We start from the raw sequence: 20924 nt of genomic DNA on the forward strand, positions 1-20924 counted from the left end.
CACATTTGATTGATAACATCTAGGATATGTTCGAAATGAGACCATATTTTGTCTGGTTATATCTAGGATGTGTTTAAGAAAAAATCTGATTTTGATTGGTTAGATCAAGGTTGAGCTTAAATAAAATATGAATTTGAATGGTTACATCTAAGAAGTATTTAAATAAAAATCTGATTTTGACTACTGACATCAAGGATTTGTTTAAATAAAATCTGATTTTGACTGCTTACATAAAGGATGTGTTCAAATAAAATCTGATTTGTTTCCTTGAAGTGATGCATTTAAAAAAAGTGTATCTGATACACTAATGGCATAGTTTACATAAAACTAAAGTTATATAAGCCTTATTTTCAAATCCAACGACATATGTAACTGAAGCTTTAACACATCAGCCAAGTGACTTAAATAAATGCTTCTTCAATGGCATCATAGGGAGATTACTAAAGAATCTTTTTCATCAAAGTTGCATAATCAAAAATACCTGATATTCATATTTTATTCATTCAAAAATTTCTTAAAATTCAAATAACCACTCACAAAAACATTATCACAATATCCTTCACATATCCTCACAGTATAAAGAAACAGCCACGTGTCATTATAAGTTAATTATTTATTTACAGGTAGTATCTACTAGCAATTGTTGAATATTGCTAATACACAGAGAAACACATACTGACCTTCTGCAATGTTTTTAAGTTTGTGTGCATTCTGCTCAGCAAAATGTTGAAACGTTCCAGCTCTTGCATAAGTACTACAGTTGTTGGACTAAGAACAGTGCTGAATGACTTGCGTACCGCAATGAGGTCAAAGAGTAAAGGTAGTTTTTCTAATAGTTCAGAAGCAATTTTTCTAATAATTTCTTCACGACTATCACCTCTACCAGTGCCACCTGTAAAGAAAGTGGGTGATTATACTTGCATCTGATTTTACCCAACAGTTAAAAAACACAATAATTCAGTAAGTTCAATTCTAACAATAACATGTAACATTTTTCTAATTTTTTTAATCACAATCAAGCTCTTTTGAGCCATTACTTTCACCTGTTTGATGAAACCTCTAACACAGATTGATTGAACAGTTGTTGTTTGTGGAATTTTGTACAAAATTACACCAGGGTTAATTTTGAAGTGGCAGATCAGAGGAAAGGCAGCTAGTTAATACCACCACCATAGACTTGTATACTACTCCAACAGAATAATTAGATCTCACCATTAGTACCTTTACCATAAACTCATGAACTATTCTAATTGAATAATGAGCTTTGATAATTGCTCTTATACTGCATCCATCATCCCAAACTGGAGAATGAGATTTTGGGGAAACCTCTATCTAGCTAGCATGCTAACCACTGGGCTATGCTTGGTTCTTGTTGTTTAGTACCTTCTTTCTAATGCACTACAAGAAAATAAATTGGTGAAGCATATGTTTCTATAAATCTTAGTTTTAGCATAAGTAAAAAACATACATGACTTTTCTCTTCATTTAGTGAATCTTGAATACAGAACTTATTAAAATATTTTACTGTCTACAATTACATTAAAACACAAATATTTTGTACAATAATGAACAATTAAGTGACTTAAGAATATCACTTCATACATATAAACAAATCTACGTATGTGTACTTTCAGAATTTTCTGAACACAGTGAACCACGAACTATTAAACACAAAGAGTATGATAAGCACTCAATTAAAATAAAAAAATTAAAGTAATGAACATGAATGTTTTCACTGACACATGCACATCCATCAGGAGTTCTGTGAAGAAACGTAATCACCTTCAAATTTAGAGTTTACCAGTTTAAAGTTCTGACAAGTAATGAAACATAAAACATTTCTTTCTGTTTTTTATCATATACATAATATAAAAATAAAAATGGCACGAGAAGAGTTATTTACTTATAATTAAAAAGAGTTAAAATTCTAAAGCTCAGTTTGTTCTTAGATACTATGCTCATAATAAATATGCTATTGATAAATGGAGCATATTATTAAAAGTCTTCAATTTGTTTGTTTTGAATTTTGCACAAAGCTACACAGTGGCTATCTGCACTAGCTGTCCTTACTTAGTAATGTAATAAGACTAGATGGGAAAGCAGCTAGTCATCACCACCCACCACCAACTCTTGGGCTACTCTTTTACCAATGTATAGTGGGATTGACTTCACACTACAACACTTCCATGGCGGAAAGGGCAAGCATATTTGGTCTGATGGAAAATCAAACTCACAACCCTCAGATACGAGTCAAGTGCCCTAACCACCTGTACATACTGGGCCTCAAGAGTCTTCAAAGGTACCTGCTTGAGGCTGAAGCTCCACTAGATGGACCCACATGTCCTTTGCAGCTTGAGTATAATAGCCAATCTCAGCATTTGAATGGAGTCCACAGACTTCTGGACTGCTGGCGAGGGGAAGACTTTCTATAATATCTGAATAATTCAAAAGGTAAAACACCTTGTTCTTCAGTAACCATTTATATATTATACTGACCTACCAACTACAGTGATTTATATGGTAATGTTAACTTTTACTTCTACTGTTACATTAACAGAACATAAAAATCACACGCTGTGCTCCATATCAATAGCTGAAGACATGTTTACTGACAAAAAAGAAAGTTCACACGATATGATGCACAAGAAGTTCAACAAACACCAGGAACAAGAAAAAGTGAAATAATAACTATTTGAACAAGAAGGTAAATGATAATGTTAAATATCTATATTAGACATAAAAGATATTTAGTTCAACTTTCAATAACAGCTTTCATCTAGAGATAACTTCATGAAAAAAATAAAACAGATAGTAGAGTATCTTATGTTTTATATTAAGTATTCATAAACTATTCAGGTGAAACTTATTATTATAGTTCAGTTAATGTTACCTGTCTGAGTTTAAATCACTTGTATATTAAGGTTAACTTTTATAATCATATCTTGACTAGTTATTTCATTAAATGTACAGCACTCAAAAATTTAAGTAAGAAATTTTAAATAAAATATGGTATCTTCACAGTTCATTAGTATTTATTCAATCATGAATTGACCAATGATAATATTTTTTAGCAGTTTAACAACTTACAAAAAAGGCTCACACCTAAATTAAAACAACATCATTTAAATGTTTTCAAGAGATATGATTTTAACTCATTAATTACTAAACTAAACTAAAGCTGTTTCAAAACCAGTTTTATTACAAGTTACCATTTCTAATAAAACACAAAGATAACTGACAAAATGTGGATATAATATTAAAACAGGTTATCTGAGTTTTTAATGTTCAAAAACAGGAATGCCAAAAGTTATATATCATTATAGAAAAATAATTTTTTAAGTATGGTATTTGAATAACAAAATATACTCTTCAAAAAAAAGAAACATAAAAGGCAAAATATGAGACAAATTGTTAACAAGTTTATTCCAGGTAGTTCTGTATGACATATGTGTAACTTTGCACATTCACTGTTGAACATCCCAAGTCTGCAAAGGCGAAGTCCACGCTCACTAGGTGAAGTTTAACGTCACTCAACGTCAATAACAAGTATGCCTCCCGTGAGCATCAATAACTACTTGGCATTTCCTGCCCATGGAAGCGATGAGATGACGAATCATATCCTGTGAAATGGCTGTCCACTCAGCCTGCAAAGCTGCTGCAAGCTGAGGTATAGTCTGTGGTTGAGGTTGTCGCCGTTGCAGACATCGGTCCAACTCGTCCCAAAGATGTTCGATGGGGTTTAAATCTGGTGATCTGGAGGGCCAGGGAAGAACGTTGATGTTGTGGTGTCTCAAGAAGACAGTGGTGAGTCGGGCTGTGTGAGGACGGGCATTGTTATGTTGAAAAACGTCGTTGACATTCACCATGATGGGTTACACATGGGGCCTAAGAATCTCATAGAGGGTTGTGTACAGTCTCATCGGAAATCCTATGCAGCCCTGGTATGGTTTAGGCAGTAGATGTCGCAGTGGTGGTCCTATCCCAAAGGTAACGTAACCAGATGTTGCGTTCTTGTGCGTGCGTGGTCACACGAGGTCTGCCAGATCATGAACGGTCACGAGTTGATCTGTTGTTGGTGACGATTCCATAGCCTTGTGATGGTGCTTGGGTGGACATTCACAGCTCTGGCAACATCTGATTGAGATTCGCCTGCTTCCAAGCGACCAATGGCGTTGTTGTGTTGTGCTTCAGTCAGTCTTGGTGTAACTGTATTGCGTGTCGGTGGCTTAACACTGAGCTATGGAAACCGAGAACCCGTAATTTTATATGGATTTTGCACATGTTGCACTTGCAAATCTCTCAAACAAAATTATTGGACACGAATGCGTTTTGGCGAAAAATCTAATGTTTTCCTCCGTTTTCAAAGTGCACAACTTTTATTGTCATTTTGGTCTGACAATCAGTGCCTTAACACGTGTAACATCACATACTCTGAGCTTGTAATGTTATTACATATATTTCTCTTTAAAATAACAAAAATATCCCTTTTGAATTTCTTGTTTTGAAGAGTATATAATAACTATGTTAGTGGAATTTTAGGTGGAGTTGAAAGAACTGGTTTGAGGACTTTAATGATCTGTAACTGTCTGTTGAGAGCAAAGAAGTAGTCTTACTTCTTTTCAACAGGAAGTTGCTGTGGATTAAAGTCCTCAAACCAACTTACCATGTACTTTGCATTTTGCATATTTAAAAAGTTGAGTAAAAAAGATAGTTGAAACTATGTATGGAAATATTTCATTAAATCTAAAAGACCAATACCTAAACTAAAATCATGAAGTAAAGTAAAATGATTAAAAACAATTAATCAGGATGGGTAATTAAAAAAAAAAAGAAACTTAGGTAAATAATGGGATAAGTTAAAAATGAAACTTGAGTAAATACTGAGTTAAACTCACTCAGATAGCTAATTTTATTGCCTGAAGGTGGTATATTGTAGACCAGATCGTCACTCTGATAGAAGGAAAAAGGCTGGTAGGTGTCAAAGATGAAGTCTCCCATGTACTCATCCATGTAGGTGTTGACAACTCTTCTGTCAAAGTTGTCAATTACTCGGCCACCATACATTACCTGTAGAAATATGTAATTGCAACATTTCACCTGTCAGCAAGTTCAAGAAAAGTTTAATTTGAAACTTAAAGACAAGGTGAACACAGAAAAAACTTTGTTTGAACATACCTCAAGGTTGAAATCAGAAAGATTTTGTTCAATCACACATGTTTGTTACAATAAGAATAAAGAATGAATCACATTTCCTATCATAGTTTCTACAAATCAAAATTAACAAGAAACTTGAAATTAATACATAATAATGATGAAAATGTGCAAGAAAAAAATAAATCAGCTTTAATCTCACATCTTTATTGATTAATTTTTACAATGAAGCATGAAATATTATAATCATTAATTAATTTTTTAGATATAATATGGGATATGGCAATTCTTGCTTGTTAAAATTTATTTAATATTCCTTTTTGTATATGACTGCATATTTCTGATTGTACTCTTTAAAACAAGTATATTTTATATACCATAAAAAAACATAAAGAATTTCTATCATGTTCACTTCAGCTATGGTCCATCTCATCTATATGAAGTTGTGTTAACAATTTTGTATGTTAATATATTTTTTAACCTTTGGTTTTCATTAGAGAGCAATACAATAATAACAAAATCTGTAAAATTACATTACATTTATTGAATTTTAGGACTTTACACACCAAAACAAATGACAACCCTTTTCAACAAATTCTCAGATAACAATCGTTTTGAAGTAGAATAATTTTAAACTTACCTCACCAATCAGATATTTTAGTGATTTCCATGGAATGTTGGCATTATTAAAATGTGACTTTGTCAGATAAGTGTCTAAAATCTGCATACAAACACCAAAGTCAGACTCATTGAAGTCATAACTTATATTCCAACCCAGCTTGCCATACTTTCTGCGTTCTAACACCACAGCATGAAAAAAAGCTAGGACGTACACAAGAGAACTGAAGGCTGGATGTGGACAGGAATTAAAAGAATCAATGCTGATATTTTGAAAGGTGTTGTAGAGATTCAGTTTCAGGTCATTAGGAGGTTCTGTTACAATCTACCAAAAGAAGTGAATGGTGTTAACACATCTCAAAAGTGAATTTATACTTTTAACAGAGCTACCACATTTTGGTTTCTTTCTGAAAAAGTGAATCTAAAGCATATCTACAGTAAAACTACCATGTCTTTTAATGACTACTTTAAACCAATGACATTAAAAGTAAGTTTAGTCATCTTGTTTGTTTTACTCTGTAGACAACATATCTACAGTAAAACTACCATGTCTTTCAAAACATACTTTAAACCAATGACATTGAAAGTAAGTATAATCACCTTGTTTTTTTTAACCTGTAGACAACATATCTACAGTAAAACTACCATGTTTTTTAACGACTATTTTAAACCAATGACATTAAAAGTAAGTATAATCACCTTGTTTTTGACAATGCATAGTAAACTGACAAAAACTGGTCAAATGATCTTTAACATCATAATGCAAAAGCAGCAGTAGGAAATACAACAGTCAACAAGCATGTTAATGTTACAGTTCCTGAATACAAAGAGGAACAGATTCTAGCATATTTTAAATTATGTAATCGATACACAGAAATGTATATACATACACTGAGAAAGTTATTAGCACTGTTTAAAGATGCAGTAAATTCATAAAAGAAGCAAAACAATTAAAAATATTTAAGGGCTTAAGACATGTTATCAAATTTATAAGTACTATTTGAACAAGTATTCCATGCATGTTAATTTATCTGTACCTTAAGGGAACTTTGGAGTATACCAACAGGAAAATTGGGTATGGAATCAGTTGTCATCCAAAGTCTGAACTCTGGGTGGGGTTTTGTCATTTCTTCTATTTTCTTCTCTAAATCCTTTAACCATTGAACTAACAAATGACAATTCTGAAGCATCAGCCACTGACCTCGGATAACTGCAGTGTCAAGAAGTTGGAAAGCTGCCTAGCTTAGAAAAAAAAATGTTTTAAACACATAACATAACGGGATTTAAACACTCATAAGTCTTCAACATAATGCATAGGTCTACAAGTAATGAATAAGTGGAGAAAATTTGGTGGAACAAAGTTCTATTTTATCATTGTCATTCTCATATTTATCTAGCAAATACTTATATTTAATTTTCTTACAGTAAAAAGACACTTTTCATACTCAAAAACAAATCTTTGGTATTTGTTAAAGCATAGTTCTAAAACACTTAAATGCATGTGTCTAAAATATTAAGTTTATGTGATATGACACGATTCACGTTCTCAACTATCATCATTATAAAACTTAACCTCAAGATCTGTCGTAATGTTTTTTATTTAGTCAGTATAACTAACACTTCCATATCAAAAGAAAATTAAATCATATGGTACAATGGTATATTTCTCTAAGACATATTCCAGTATTTTACAACTTGGATAGAGTAAGAATTGACTAGAGTATCATTCAGGTAAGTTAGTATAAAACATTTTAATTCACTGATATTTTCTTGATAAAGTAAGAAGTTTCCTTAACAATAATATACTCTTCAACAGCTTAATTCCCACAAAAAAAGAGAGCAGAATACCACTCTTTTTAATAGACCAGAAAAAAATTAAAATAATGCTCAAATAGTGTTTTTTGTGATAAATTATGAATTAATGTCAAAATAATGCAATATTCACTATATAGCTTAGACTACCTTAAAAATCATAGATGAAATTAAAACTATGGTATTCTACAGAAAGATCTTTACTTATTTTTCAATAAATCATTTCTGTCTAACATGCAATGATCTTACAATAAGGAGCATTTATTTCTAATAGATATTCTACATGTTTAAAATAATTATTTGCATATTTTCACAAGTACAGGCTAAAAAAATAAATGTATTTTAATTATTTAGTACTTCATGGATCTATCGTAAATTTAAAACACAAAAAAGTGCAACTTATGAAACACTATTTTAGAACCTTTTCTTGGCCTTGTCCAAGAGAAAGAAACTTTAAACGATTGCTTCCAAGTCCAGACTTCTCAGCCAATTTTGTAAGATTAGATGCAGGGTCTGCTCCAGGACTGAGAATGAAAACGACAGGAGATGTGGGGGAACTCTGTTCCAAAATGACTTCAAAATTTATAATTGGAGGAATTACGTAGTGTTCTCCTAGTTCTGATTCTACATAGTTCATCACACCACAATAAACACGATCAACCCGAAAGCATCGTAGAAGCATCAGTCTTTGGAAGCTCGACAAAGTTTCTTCATAGTGAAGAGGAATTCTTATTTTTTCAGAATGATCTGATTCAAACCACTAAAAAAAATATGTTTAGACATCTTAGATGCATTTAAAGTAGAGAAAAAAAGCTACAAAAATATATAATATATCCAATTAAAACTCTGTCCCAAAACAATTAATATCATATAACACCTGATACCAGTGCACACAAAGCACATTTCATCAGATACAATGAAATCTGTTTATCTGCTAGGTTAGATTACAATAGAAATGCCTCCTTCTTGAGCTTGCTTCTTCTTCTAGTAAGTGTGAGGAGTGTAAATTTTTTGATCAAGAAAATAATCTTTGGCAACGTAATTTGCAATTTTTAGCTTTAAGAGTTAATTAGGTCCTTTGCTTATTTTTAGCTCAAAGCCAAACAGTGGTTTGTCTGCCTGAGCACTTTCCATTGTGGGAGAATTGAACTTTAGCACTGTACATCTGTAAACGTATCACTGACTATCAGAGGACAGCTTCAGAGGGAGTTTTAAAGCCATCATGACTTGAAATTAACACTGGCCACACCTTATCTACAACTGAAGGTTTATATCATTTACATGTACATTGTGGTATAAGAATAAAAAAATGTAATATTTCTTTATGTGTTTGATATAACACACTATTTCTTCACTTTTGTTTGTATAATTTGTGAAATAATGAACACATACAATTTTTAATCAAAACATTAACTGATATACTTAAGCATACTAATCACTTTGTAATCATTACAGAACTGTACTTCATGTTCCACTAGTAAATACTATTTATGTATATATATCAAACAAACCTGCTTCCATTCCACTTCATTTTTCTCTATATCAGAAATCAGAGAGCCAAAAATCTCAGGAAAGTCAGAGGAAAGCCTAAGAATATCTTCCCAGCCCTGTTCAGGAAGCCAATTAAATGGACGTGAATAAGATGATTTTTCTAGGGCAAGACTTCCTTTCAGAAAAAAATTAAACTCGTCATCAGAAATTATTCCTTCATTCTGAGCCAGTCTTACAGCTATTTGAAAGGAAAACAGCAATTTGTGTCTTTCAAATATTCCTGTGGAAAAACATATAATTTGAGAGATATTAGAGAAAATATTCATCATCCTTAGGGTGAAAATATTTTTTTAAATTAACTATTCATGCTCAATTTCATTATTTAAATTAACATTCTGTAAGTACCTTTAGTTCATTTACTTTTAACATAAATGGCTAACAAACAAAAATGGATGTGTGAAACTTGAATACTGTAATATGTTCTGTATACTCTACATAAATGCTCATACTAATTACAATAGCAGCAAACAGAGAACAAGATATTTTTTCTGAAACCTGGATTTTTGTTTAATTTGTAATTCCTCTGTTTTTGTACAGCTATAAGTGAGGTATGCATGATTTCAATAATATTTGTGCTATTTATCAGTGAAAAAACATACAAAAAATAAATATCATACAAATTTTATGTATAAAATATTGCAATTACATATTTTTCATCTTACATCTATGTGTAAACTCATGATGTCAGAGAAGCACATAGGTTCAAAAAGCCTCAGTTATAGGGTTTTTATTAATTTCTATTTGTATACAATATTTTGAAACCATATTTTCTTCTTTTGTAGTAATAATAAATTAGTATTTAAGCTATAAATCACTTCATACTGTGAAGGTTAAGAACATAGGTGAAAACATCTGATGATGTTCATTTTAGGGAATAAATAAAACATAAGCAAACCTGTACAGCCATAACTGTACACATTGTCAGTAAGTGTGAGCTCAATATTCTTCAATCGTTTCTCAAGGTTGGGATCAGGCATGGACTTCTTCAGGGATACCTTGAACACTTCTAAATATGAAGCCAAAGAATATTGATACATTGTATTCACTGCTTCCATGTCTGACAAAACAAAGAATAAAACTGCTCCCCGTCGAGCTGCTGGACAATATCCATCTCTAAGTTTATTTATATCAGCTGTTGTCTGGGCAGCCAGAGCCAATTTCTCAGAAACCTGAACATAAAAAAATAAACATTAGAAGAAGGACGTCAGGGTATAATAAAGAACAGAACTGCTTTCCATCTAGCAACTGGATGTTACCAATTTCTCAGTTTGTTAATGTTGTCTAGGCAGCCAGGGCCAGAAAACAAGTGGATTTTACAAATAAAACAAACACTGCATCCATAAAAGATATGAAAAATATTCTAAGTGACAGTGTTTATGACTTATCACATTTTAAAATAAACCTACAGAGAGGTTCCACCAGGCTAATCAATGGTCTCACACACACACACACACACTCTTGGTCGATTTTCATTGGCTTTTGTTCCTGAATAAGTAACATAATTATAAAGCAGAAATATATTTAGTACTGATCATAGTTTTTGAGTTCTAAACATAACAGTAACAAAAAATTAAAACAAGAAATATAGACAAACATTTACAGTACTGTACTTTGTACTTTTTGAACAAAAAAGAAGAGACCTGTGTTTAGAAAAATTAGAAATGATATTTAAAATGTGTGGATATACTTCAGTAGCTTTAGTTTTTGTTTCTTCTAGGGTTAAAACCAACTCTTCATTGTCCAAAATGTTCCCTGAAGAGGTAGCAAGCTCACGAAGGAGAGAGTCTTCTAGCTCCTTTAGGAGTTGTTTGTTAGCACTGGTCTCTTGAATAAGATTTTCTCTTTGCTCTTCCAATTCTTTACGTTCAAACTGCACTATCACACTTAATAACTGTTCTTCTAAGCCCTGAAATAAATCAGACAAGACATAATATTAACTGTATTCAGGCATAATAATCACACTTTTGTCTTTCTAGGCTCTACATTCAAATACAAACTGGTGAAGATTTACATGTAACTGTAAGAAAACAACTGTCACACTAAAGAAATTGATTCTATAAGCCTTGAATTCAAAGGTTTCTAGTTTACATACCAAATTTATAAGGCACTGTAACATTTTAAGGTAGTTGACCTATGAAACAAATATTACTCACAATATCTTGTACTGCTTCTAGCATTCTGAACTACTCTATAGTTTATTACACACAAGTAAAACTGGAACAAACACTTTGTATCAGGGTCAAATAATGGTAGGTTCAAGTATTTAGTGTACGTTTTTTTGCCACAGTAATTTGAGCTGCAAAATATGCAGTTTTTACACTACCTTATCATTTTCAGGTTTTTAGGCATATAATATTTTTGTTATAAATCTTGGGAAGTTTTGAAAATTTAAGGAAAAAAGGCTTACAATATTGTTAATTATACAAACAAATAATTGTGCTTTAATTACTTACAAGTAGAGGGATTCCTATAAATATATCAGTCAAAAGTCAGAGCCTTTTATTAATAGATTCTCTTACTGAAGATCAGAAATCTTTAAAGTTTCTATCTGAATGAACGAACTGTTTCTAGTAGTAGTTGATAAGTCACAACCCTTTCCGATTTGTAACTCATTATAATTCTCATTATTATTTTTGTGTTTCCTTAATAGAATGAAAATAAGTAGCTACCAAGTAAACTTAAAACAAAACTGAAAATGTACTGAAAGTTTAAAGTCTATTTTAACCTTTAATTTTTGATTATTTTCATTACTCTAAAGTCTTTAATTTTCATCTTTACCCTTGCTACTAAAAAAAATAATTTATTTTAATGACACCTACTTTTATTGTGACTGTATAATTAATCACAGTAGCTTTAGTAAAGGTAGATGGGGGAAACTTGGGGTTAGTCAGTTTGGTGGTCAGATAAAGACGAAAACTTGGGTCGTAATCCACTTCTTTGTCCCCAAGAACTATAAACTGTCTACCTTGTTGAACTTATTGCAAAGAGGAAAAGCAAAAAGAAATAAGATGTTGAACATTTGGAAAATGTAATATTTTAAAGTACATTTGATAAATGTATGCTTTATGAGTAATTAGCAGAACAAAATGTTGATGAGAATAAAATTGATGGTACAACAACAATAATCTAAACTGTTTACGTATACAATAGTGAAATATTATACAAATCTGAAATGGTTCATACACACATAAGAAGTCTCTAGAAACATACGTATCACCACCTTGGTTCAACAGTGATATCTATATTACAGTTACTTATTATATAAAACTTATCATCACATTTATTTCAATGTTCAATACGGCTTTCTCAGATCAAGCTAGAGTAAGAACTATATGTATTATTTATCATAAATACTACTTTTATTTAAGGTAAACATATAAAAATAAAATGTGGTGCTTATTAACATAATAATTTTAAAGAATCTAGTTCTTACAGTTTTGAACAGATTCTATCTAAAAACATTGTACTTTCTTTTCATGTGAGGACCTATAACACTTAATAACCTTTTTTTCACAGATATTTTTAAAATTTGAAATATCCTTTGCTCAATTATTTATTATTTATTTTTTTTTACTTTTCCATTATTTGATCAGTAAACAGGCATTACAAAATGGTAAAGATGGAGAAAGTTAAGGATGTATCTGACTTCAATCAGATGCACCCTTGAAAGCAAAAGCAATGGAACTGACTTAAAAACAAATGCAACCATTTCGTGAGTACATACAGTGGCAAAAATTTGTGAGCAGAGGATGGAAGAAACTGCTCGAGACAGGGATAGACTGAAGTTATCAAGGAATAGGAAGAACAATAAACACTCAATGGTACAACAACTATAGAAAGAAAGGGCCCTGAAAAAGAGAAAAATGAACAAAACTTATAAGTTAAAGTTACATACAAGTCTGGAGCACAGCAACGGATGGAAGTTGAAATGCTAATGTGGATGAAAGTGTGATGTTATGAAGATAGTGGAAGACTAATGTACTGGGCTTAGTACACACACCAGAGTGGAGAATCTATTTCAATGAACAACAAGGACAAGAAGAGAGGGAAAATGTGAGAAGATTAAGTGGATTGGAGGAAACATGGAATAAAGTACAGGGTAAAGAACATAGAGAGGAATTGCCTAGGCAGACCAGACAACAGACACAATTTATAAGGGAGAAGGGGAAAGAACATGAAGGGAGGAAGTTTACCAGGGAAGAAACAGATGATTGTGCATACCCCAGAGGGTAGCTGTATATGTAATATCATACCTGAGGCGTGAAAGATGATTTGTAACTAGACTGAAAGCACATGACAAACAATAAGATGACTGTGATGTTCATGGGCCCAGCATAGAACACCCAGAGTCCCAAAACAGAGATCTCCAAGCTGGATGCTTCCTTTGAGACATCTGAAATAACCACCACCAGACAGAAATGGACAAGAAAAAGGAGGTAATGTAATGCCTGATGAACTACAGAAGGACAAGAAAATCAGAAAACAAGACCAATGGTACAAAGTTTCACAGTGATTGATCCAAGCCTTCCAACACTGAAGGAAAGCATCTATGAGAAGACTTGCAACTGAAAGCGGTGGAAGAAATAACACGCCTGCTGACTTATGGGCTCAGTCCAGCCACCAATGCAAGTTGTCTCACAAGGAAGAAGGATGGTAAATGGCGCTGAAAGAGGATTATGTGCAAGATTCCACTGTGAGCAGTAAGTGACCAAGACAAGAGGGTATGATGAACTAAAAGGTCTATGGAATGCAGACATAAAAGAGACAGTAGAGTGCAAGTGATGTCAGTGTTGAAAAAGACTACCATATGGAATGGAAATAGGTGGGTTGAAATAAGGGCCTCTGTAACATAAACAACCAACCCAAAAAAATGCTACAGAGAGGAAATGGTGAGTGTGAATGGTTGACTCCTGCTAAAAATAAGCTAAAAGGAGCCATATGTTCATGTGATAATGGAATAATAACCCCAGAGCTTGAAAATGATGAGCCAAGCTTATACAATGTGACAAAGCATATATGAAGTCGAGGCAAGTTCAAAAGAAGTGCTTAAAATAGATAAACCACCCTGAGGTGGGCATACAGAAGAGGTCAAAACAGAAGTGCTAACAGGATGTGGAGGTAGGCAATGGCAACATTCATTATCAACACCTACCACCAGGTGAAAATGCCTACCTTAGGGTTAAAAAAAAAGACTCCATGGTGAACTTAGGGAGTGTGATGAAATAGTTAAGGTGAGAAATTAATGACTCATGACTCACTGTCAAACTCTTGTTTTCGTGATGATAACAAAAAAACAAGAAAACCCTCCCTTCTATAAGGATGGTGAACAGGTTTGACTGCTTGATGCAAAGTAAATCCTGAACCACCTGTGATAGTTGCATGCATATTATAAGATCTCAAGGAGAAGGAAATGAAATGGACAAGAAGAGATGGGATGGAAAAAAAAACTGGATAATGAAACCTTCCAAAGAACCTTTACCATCTGCTGATCATCGACAAAGGGAGGCCAGTCAGGTAGAAAAACCCACAGGACTAGTACCATAAGGGTAGTAACCAGTACTGGTGGCAATGAGTGATACTCCATCGACAATATCAACAAAAAGAAGTACCCCAAACTGAAGGGATGGGAGGAATAGGTGGTATATGAGGTTCCAACAGAGATGAATGGGTGACGCAAGTTGTAAGAGTAGACTGTTATCAGGCTGATGTAACTTTTGGCTTGATATTGTCAAGACCTGAAAAAGACGGAAGCCTCGGAAAAGGAGAAAGATGTAAGACCCTGAGATATATGAAGAGTAAAATGACCCAAGTCAAAACTGAGTCCCTACATAGAAAGTTTTAACAACAACAAAAAAATATGTTAGGCCAGAGTTGAGGATGAAGTATGAGCTAAAGTGTAGGATAGAGAGTGAGGAAAATCAGCAAAACTTCCTCAGGATATCTATGAAGATCCTCAGAAAGCCAACTTAAAGAAGAAAGATAACAGCAAAAGGTATGCAAGACTAACAGTAGATGCAGGATCTATCACTGAAGAGGTAAAAAACAAACAAACAACTGCTGATGAAACAATTTATAATTTACTGATGGTAAGAAAGAGCAAACTGAATCAAAAGTCCTTGGGGGAGGGTGTGGCAAGTTAATCACCTCATGGAAATATGAGGCTAACAGAACAGCAAAATCCCAAAGAGGAGGGTGGGGAGGAAAGACTAAAGGTAAAAAAATTGTACATGTAAAATGGAGAACATGGTGAAAAAGAAACAGGTGAGAGGAATAAAACAAAACAAACCTGAAACAGAAATTTCAAAAGATTGTATTAGTCCTAGGAGAATCCCTAAGTTGGGAACAGAATGATGGGTGAACTCTATAGTAGGAAAAATATGAAAGTCCTTATTAGCCAGTGAAAACTCAGCAGTTTCAGTACGAGTTATGGTGAAATCTGAGGAGAAAGGTTGGATCATGTAACAACCACAGATAAATCCATCATTGGGTTGCCTGCATTTGAGGCCTATGAAAAATGTTAGTTGATGTTGTAACCTCAAAAGGTGAACTTCAGAATGCTGTATACAGAAAAGTTTCACAGAACTCGAGTGTAGAAATAAAGTGATGTAAATTAACTGGTAAATACAAAAAAGAATCTGGATGAATAAATCAAATGAAATTTAAAATAAACTACGTTGTGAGGAAATTAAGGTTAATTACACAGTAATAAAGAAGTAAAAAAGCTCATCCAAACTAATGTTGCAAATGAGATGCTATGGTTCACTAGAGGAAGTCACATGCATCACATGAGCAGGTTATGCTACAGTTGGTTGTTGGATGATGCATGATGACTTGCATGACAGACATTGAAATATACTAATTTTAACAAGGGTACATGTCTGCAAAGTTTGTAGCATGTGTAAAGAAAAATTTGTATATAGAAGGCAGCACTGAAAGAGTTTGTTTGATTTGAATTTTGCACAAAGCTACTCAAGGGCTATCTGTGTTAGCTGTCCCTAATTTAGCAGTGTAAGTACAAGAGGGAAGGCAGCTAGTCTTCATCACCCACCACCAACTCTTGGGCTACTCTTTTACCAACGAATAGTGGGATTGACAGTCACATTATAACGCCCCCACGGCTGAAAGAGCAAGCATCTTTGGTGCGACAGGGATTTGAACCCACGGTCCTCAGATTAGGAAACAAATGCCTTAACCAACTTTGCCATGCTGGGCCATTGAAAGAGAATAACTAAACTTGTGATGGGAGGTAAATACTGTATCAGAAGAGAAGTGGTACAAAGGTCATTAGAATTAAACTGTTCATGAATTTTGGTACATAATCTTTTGTACAGTTGGGAAATTCAAAATTTGGAACCCCTGTATGTTGCTCCATTATGCAAGCTGTAGAAGGTGAAGTAATGACATGGAGTACATGGGAAACATTGGATCCCTTGATCTCTCTAGTTATTTGCATTATTATGAATATTTTATTATTGTCAAGAATCATGTCCATCCTCTTATATTTCGTTTTTATTTTCAAGATTACGAGTACATTAAATTTGACAATTTCACCGTCTACTATTACAGTTCCTTGTTTATGACTGGTTGGAAGAACAAAAGGAAAAGCTGACAAAATCCTCAGATCTCAAACCAACTGAAATTACATCATCACAGCATGAATTCCTTTAGTTTCAATCCTAAAAGGACTTAGAGATAGAGTACGTACTGCTAACTGAAAATCAAACATATATACTCCAGACATTAATGGTGGTTTCTAACTTTTTAGCCAAAAAGCATAAATCTATTCAATAAATTATAAGTAACTGCCTTTTGAAACAGCCCACTAGATTTGTTTACATTTATTTTGTATATTCAGGGCACATTTAAAAAAAAATTGCTGATCTTATTTTACATTGTTTTTCTTATCAAATTAAATTATGATAAAGTTCAAAGATCTTACTTTTGATGTTTTTCTCCAAAACGTTATCCACAACAGGGTCAATATAATCATCTACATCTTGGAATAAAACAGGAAAACCATATTTAATAGCTAGTTCCAAATGTTTGAGAAAATCAGGATCAGTAAAACTCAAAATCTGAAAGACATAGAAATATAAACAAAATCACTAATCTTGAGCAAGTTAATCTATTCTAATTATTGAAACTTACAAGAAGAAAAAATGTAATGTTGTACATGTTTAACCAAATATAAATTTCATATAGGATAAACACTTCACAATTACAGGAAACAGTCTTATTCTTTCAATATGCCCTTGTCAGGGCTACTGAAAAAGAGGTGGATTTTCCCAAAACTGGTATGATTCATTAACAAGTAGCAAATTAAATGACAGATATGGATACACATTTTTTTTTTTAATATCTTAAACAGCTGCTTATTGTGCTTATTTTTGAAATTCATATATAAACATAGAATCACCGAGTGCATAAGATGTCTCAAAACACTATACATAAATCTTATATTTTACATTAATGTACTTTAAGGTTATTTGGTTCTTCTCTGCATTTGATCCAGGTCAAGGCTTGTTGCTGTGGGTCAATACACATAGGAAAATGGCTTGCATGAGTGGTCAAAATACCATTTTGAACAGAGAGCTCATCAGGAGGTAATCCTTCAGAAGTCCATCTGTGAAAAACGCAAACACCCATGAAAAATCATGCATCTAGTATGTTCACTAAGTGCACACTTATATTCTTCTTCTTAAACTTGTGAATATATGAATAATCTTTATTTACAGAACATGATACCCCCTGTGACAATTATTGAGGGGTCCTAACAGCACTTGCTGAGTTTGGTTGAGATTAGCCAAAACCTATAGGCATGTAAAGTAAACACAAGACAAACAGTGTTCCCTATCATCTAAGGAGTGATATGGTATATCAGACATGAACACTGACCCTTTGGATAAGATTGCTTAAAAAGGTACACCCATGAAAGATGGACACAGGTGACACTTTATTTTATACATATGCATATATCAAGAGAAAGAGGTGGGGAGAAAAAATTATATACATGCATAAGATACAAATTATTCAAAAAATGATTAAATTACCCCTGAGACATTTGATGAGAACAAAAATTATTTGAGCAATTTCAAATTTTTTATTATTATATTTCTGAACTGTCAATCAACAAATAAACAAAACATATGTATGACTAGTTAAATGTCAAAATCCTGTATGCATAGTTAAGAAACAATTAACTGAGAGGAGCATTCGTATGACAAACCTGCTGATTTCTACATCATCAGTGAGCAAGGATTCTAATAGAAATGGATAACTCAGGGGAATTCCTCTATCCTGAATGTCCTTCTTCCAATCATTATACACCATCTGGTTGCGAAATTCCCAACTAAAAGCTCCCACATAGCTCAGAAAAGCAGCAGAGACAAGGCAGTCACCCAACAGTTGAATCTTTCTCTCTTCTAGATCACTTAGTTCTTTCTTCCAACTGAAAAAAAAAATGTTCTCAGTTTGAATACTGCATGTAATCACATGATAGATATTAAATGTACTCAAAATTAGGTATACCTAATATTTTTTTTAACACAGGCAGAAGCTCTGACAATGCAAAAACCAAAATAGTGTACTATAGAGTGATAAAAATAACAAATATATTCATATGTCATTTAATATAAAACGTTTCCTGATTTCTTCCTACATAATTAAGCATTCTGTAAAACACTGTAATACCACTAGAATAGAGCAAGACAATGCTTTTAAACTAATCAAGCAAGAGTCACAAAATACAGGAAGTTTTGACATGGAAAATGTGTTATAAAGTGATACTAAATTCTGCTAACCTTGATCGAGTTTCATGCAAAGAAAGAGACTAAACAAAATGTTTAACGCAGTGAAACAATTTTTATTTCAAACAGATGAACTAAACCAGAGGAAAAAAGAATTTTAATGTACCTTTACTCAACAGCTTTCAGTGAGTTTAAAACAAATCAATTTCTGTAATCATTTCAAATCATTCTGCCATATCTGTTCCAGACTGAGTAGCATATGTATAATAAATAAAAACTACTCAAAGTACAGGTGTTATCCATGTGACTAGATAAGCGATATTGTAAATATTAAGGTATCACCTGACCTGACAGTGGAAAAGACCACTAGCTACTTCTATGAAGAATGCTTTGGTTTACAGGAGTCCTTCCCATAGAAAATGCACGTAACACAATAGTTTATTAATATGCATAAAATCCACAAACATATAAAGTTGTCACACAGTAGAATTCTAAACATAAAGGATAAAGTTACAAGCTAACAATTTCTTACTTTATAAATGAGGGACATTAACTAATGCTGCCTCTATTTATGATTCTAAACTATTACTACTGAGATGCTGTCTTTTATAACTAACAACATCTGAAGTACGTACATGCCCTTTCTTACATACATTAATAAAACACCCTTTTACACTTACCGTAAATCTTCTGATGCTAGGCCAGAGATTAATTTATCTGCAGCAGTTAGCCTTCGTCCCATTACAACAGTCTCCTCCTGTAAGGCTTGCTTCTCAGAAACTGCTGCCTCATACTTATCATTCAGTGTCTTCAGCTCCTTTTCAATTTTACGTACTTCCTTGTTAACTTTCTCTAAGTCCCTTTTAGCATGATGATAGTTCTTCTCTAATTTTGCAACCTAGGTGAAGAATTAGTCTCCATCAACAGAGAAAACGAGTAGAAAAACACACAGTGTAGTAATACTAAAATACAGCATTGGAAATAAGGATTTTTAAGGTCACTCTGAAGGAAAATATAGATATTAAACTTATGTGGTTATGAAGTCTCAGAATAATGTGGTTAAATAGGCAGGTTTATTTCATTCTTCTTCAAAGCACATCTCACTTGTTAACATCTGCAAAATGTAGCTTTATGGTTGAGCTGTAACTGTGCATGAAGTGCTACTAAACATTTAGATCAAATACAAGTGAGCTATAAGAAAAAAATAAAACTGAAGGTAAACAAACTCATCTAGTTCTATTGATAAAACATGAAAACAATGTTTCAGGAAGGTTTTGGTTTGGTTTGTTTTGAATATTGTGCAAAGCTACATGAGGCCTATCTGTACCAGTCGTCCTTAATTTAGCAGTATAACACTAGAGGGAAGGCAGATAGTCATCACCACCCACTGCCAACTGTTGGGCTACTCTGTTACCAATGAATAGTGGGAATGACTGTCACATTAAAATGCCCCCACGGCTGAAAGGGTGAGCATGTTTGGTCCAATGAGGATTTGAACCTGCGACCCTCAGATTACGAGTCAAGTGCCTTATCTAGCTGGCCATGCCAGACCTTTCACGAAAGAATATATATATATATAGACACACACACAAACATACATATGTATATATATCCACGAATGATATTAGAAAAAAAATAATGAATCACATGTTAACAAACTTTCAGGATATAAAGCTCCCTATTCAGATATCAATTATTTTAATAATAAATGCTGAATTGCAGTTAAAAATACATATCTAATCATAAATCCACTTTAACCATAACCCACAGTCCTACAGTTTCTATATGTAATAAAAACTTTAAAATGTTCTGAAAGATACTTGATTTTCAGTTTTTAAACCTTACCTTTTCTCTCTTTGGTTTGATCTCTTTGTTAATTGCACAGTATCCCATAACTGCCTCCACAAACTTAAGTAGACCAGCTCCTGCTCGACTGATCGACTTCATTTCATCCACACTCATCTCCATGGCCTAAATATTGGGTAACTAATGTTAGGTTCATCATTTCATTATACTTATAAAATGGCTAAATCAATTTTTAATAAC

At 33.0% G+C, this 20924-nt stretch overlaps 1 protein-coding gene across 9 annotated transcripts in view; it reads right to left on the reverse strand.

The window, feature by feature from the left end:
* The window catches only part of Dhc98D (Dynein heavy chain at 89D), a 157299-nt gene that overhangs the window by 11884 nt on the left and 124491 nt on the right, over positions 1-20924 (reverse strand). For 4 of the 9 annotated variants that reach the window (XM_076507016.1, XM_076507017.1, XM_076507015.1 and 1 more), the window contains 15 exons: positions 20724-20849; positions 19559-19776; positions 18359-18580; positions 17608-17755; positions 17072-17207; positions 11952-12106; positions 10820-11038; positions 10028-10301; positions 9093-9352; positions 8003-8341; positions 6807-7007; positions 5792-6094; positions 4896-5067; positions 2304-2435; positions 681-892 (listed from right to left, as the gene is read on the reverse strand). In XM_076507016.1, coding sequence (XP_076363131.1) covers positions 681-892; positions 2304-2435; positions 4896-5067; positions 5792-6094; positions 6807-7007; positions 8003-8341; positions 9093-9352; positions 10028-10301; positions 10820-11038; positions 11952-12106; positions 17072-17207; positions 17608-17755; positions 18359-18580; positions 19559-19776; positions 20724-20849 — 3117 coding nt within the window. Of the gene's footprint in view, positions 1-680; positions 893-2070; positions 2436-4895; positions 5068-5791; positions 6095-6806; positions 7012-8002; positions 8342-9092; positions 9353-10027; positions 10302-10819; positions 11039-11951; positions 12107-17071; positions 17208-17607; positions 17756-18358; positions 18581-19558; positions 19777-20723; positions 20850-20924 lie in introns of those variants that run through there. The other 5 variants (XM_076507018.1, XR_013029508.1, XR_013029509.1 and 2 more) reach the window with 5 other exon arrangements.

The sequence above is a fragment of the Tachypleus tridentatus genome, chromosome 6 (genome assembly GCF_004210375.1).
Source record: "Tachypleus tridentatus isolate NWPU-2018 chromosome 6, ASM421037v1, whole genome shotgun sequence".
Lineage (NCBI taxonomy): Eukaryota > Metazoa > Arthropoda > Merostomata > Xiphosura > Limulidae > Tachypleus > Tachypleus tridentatus.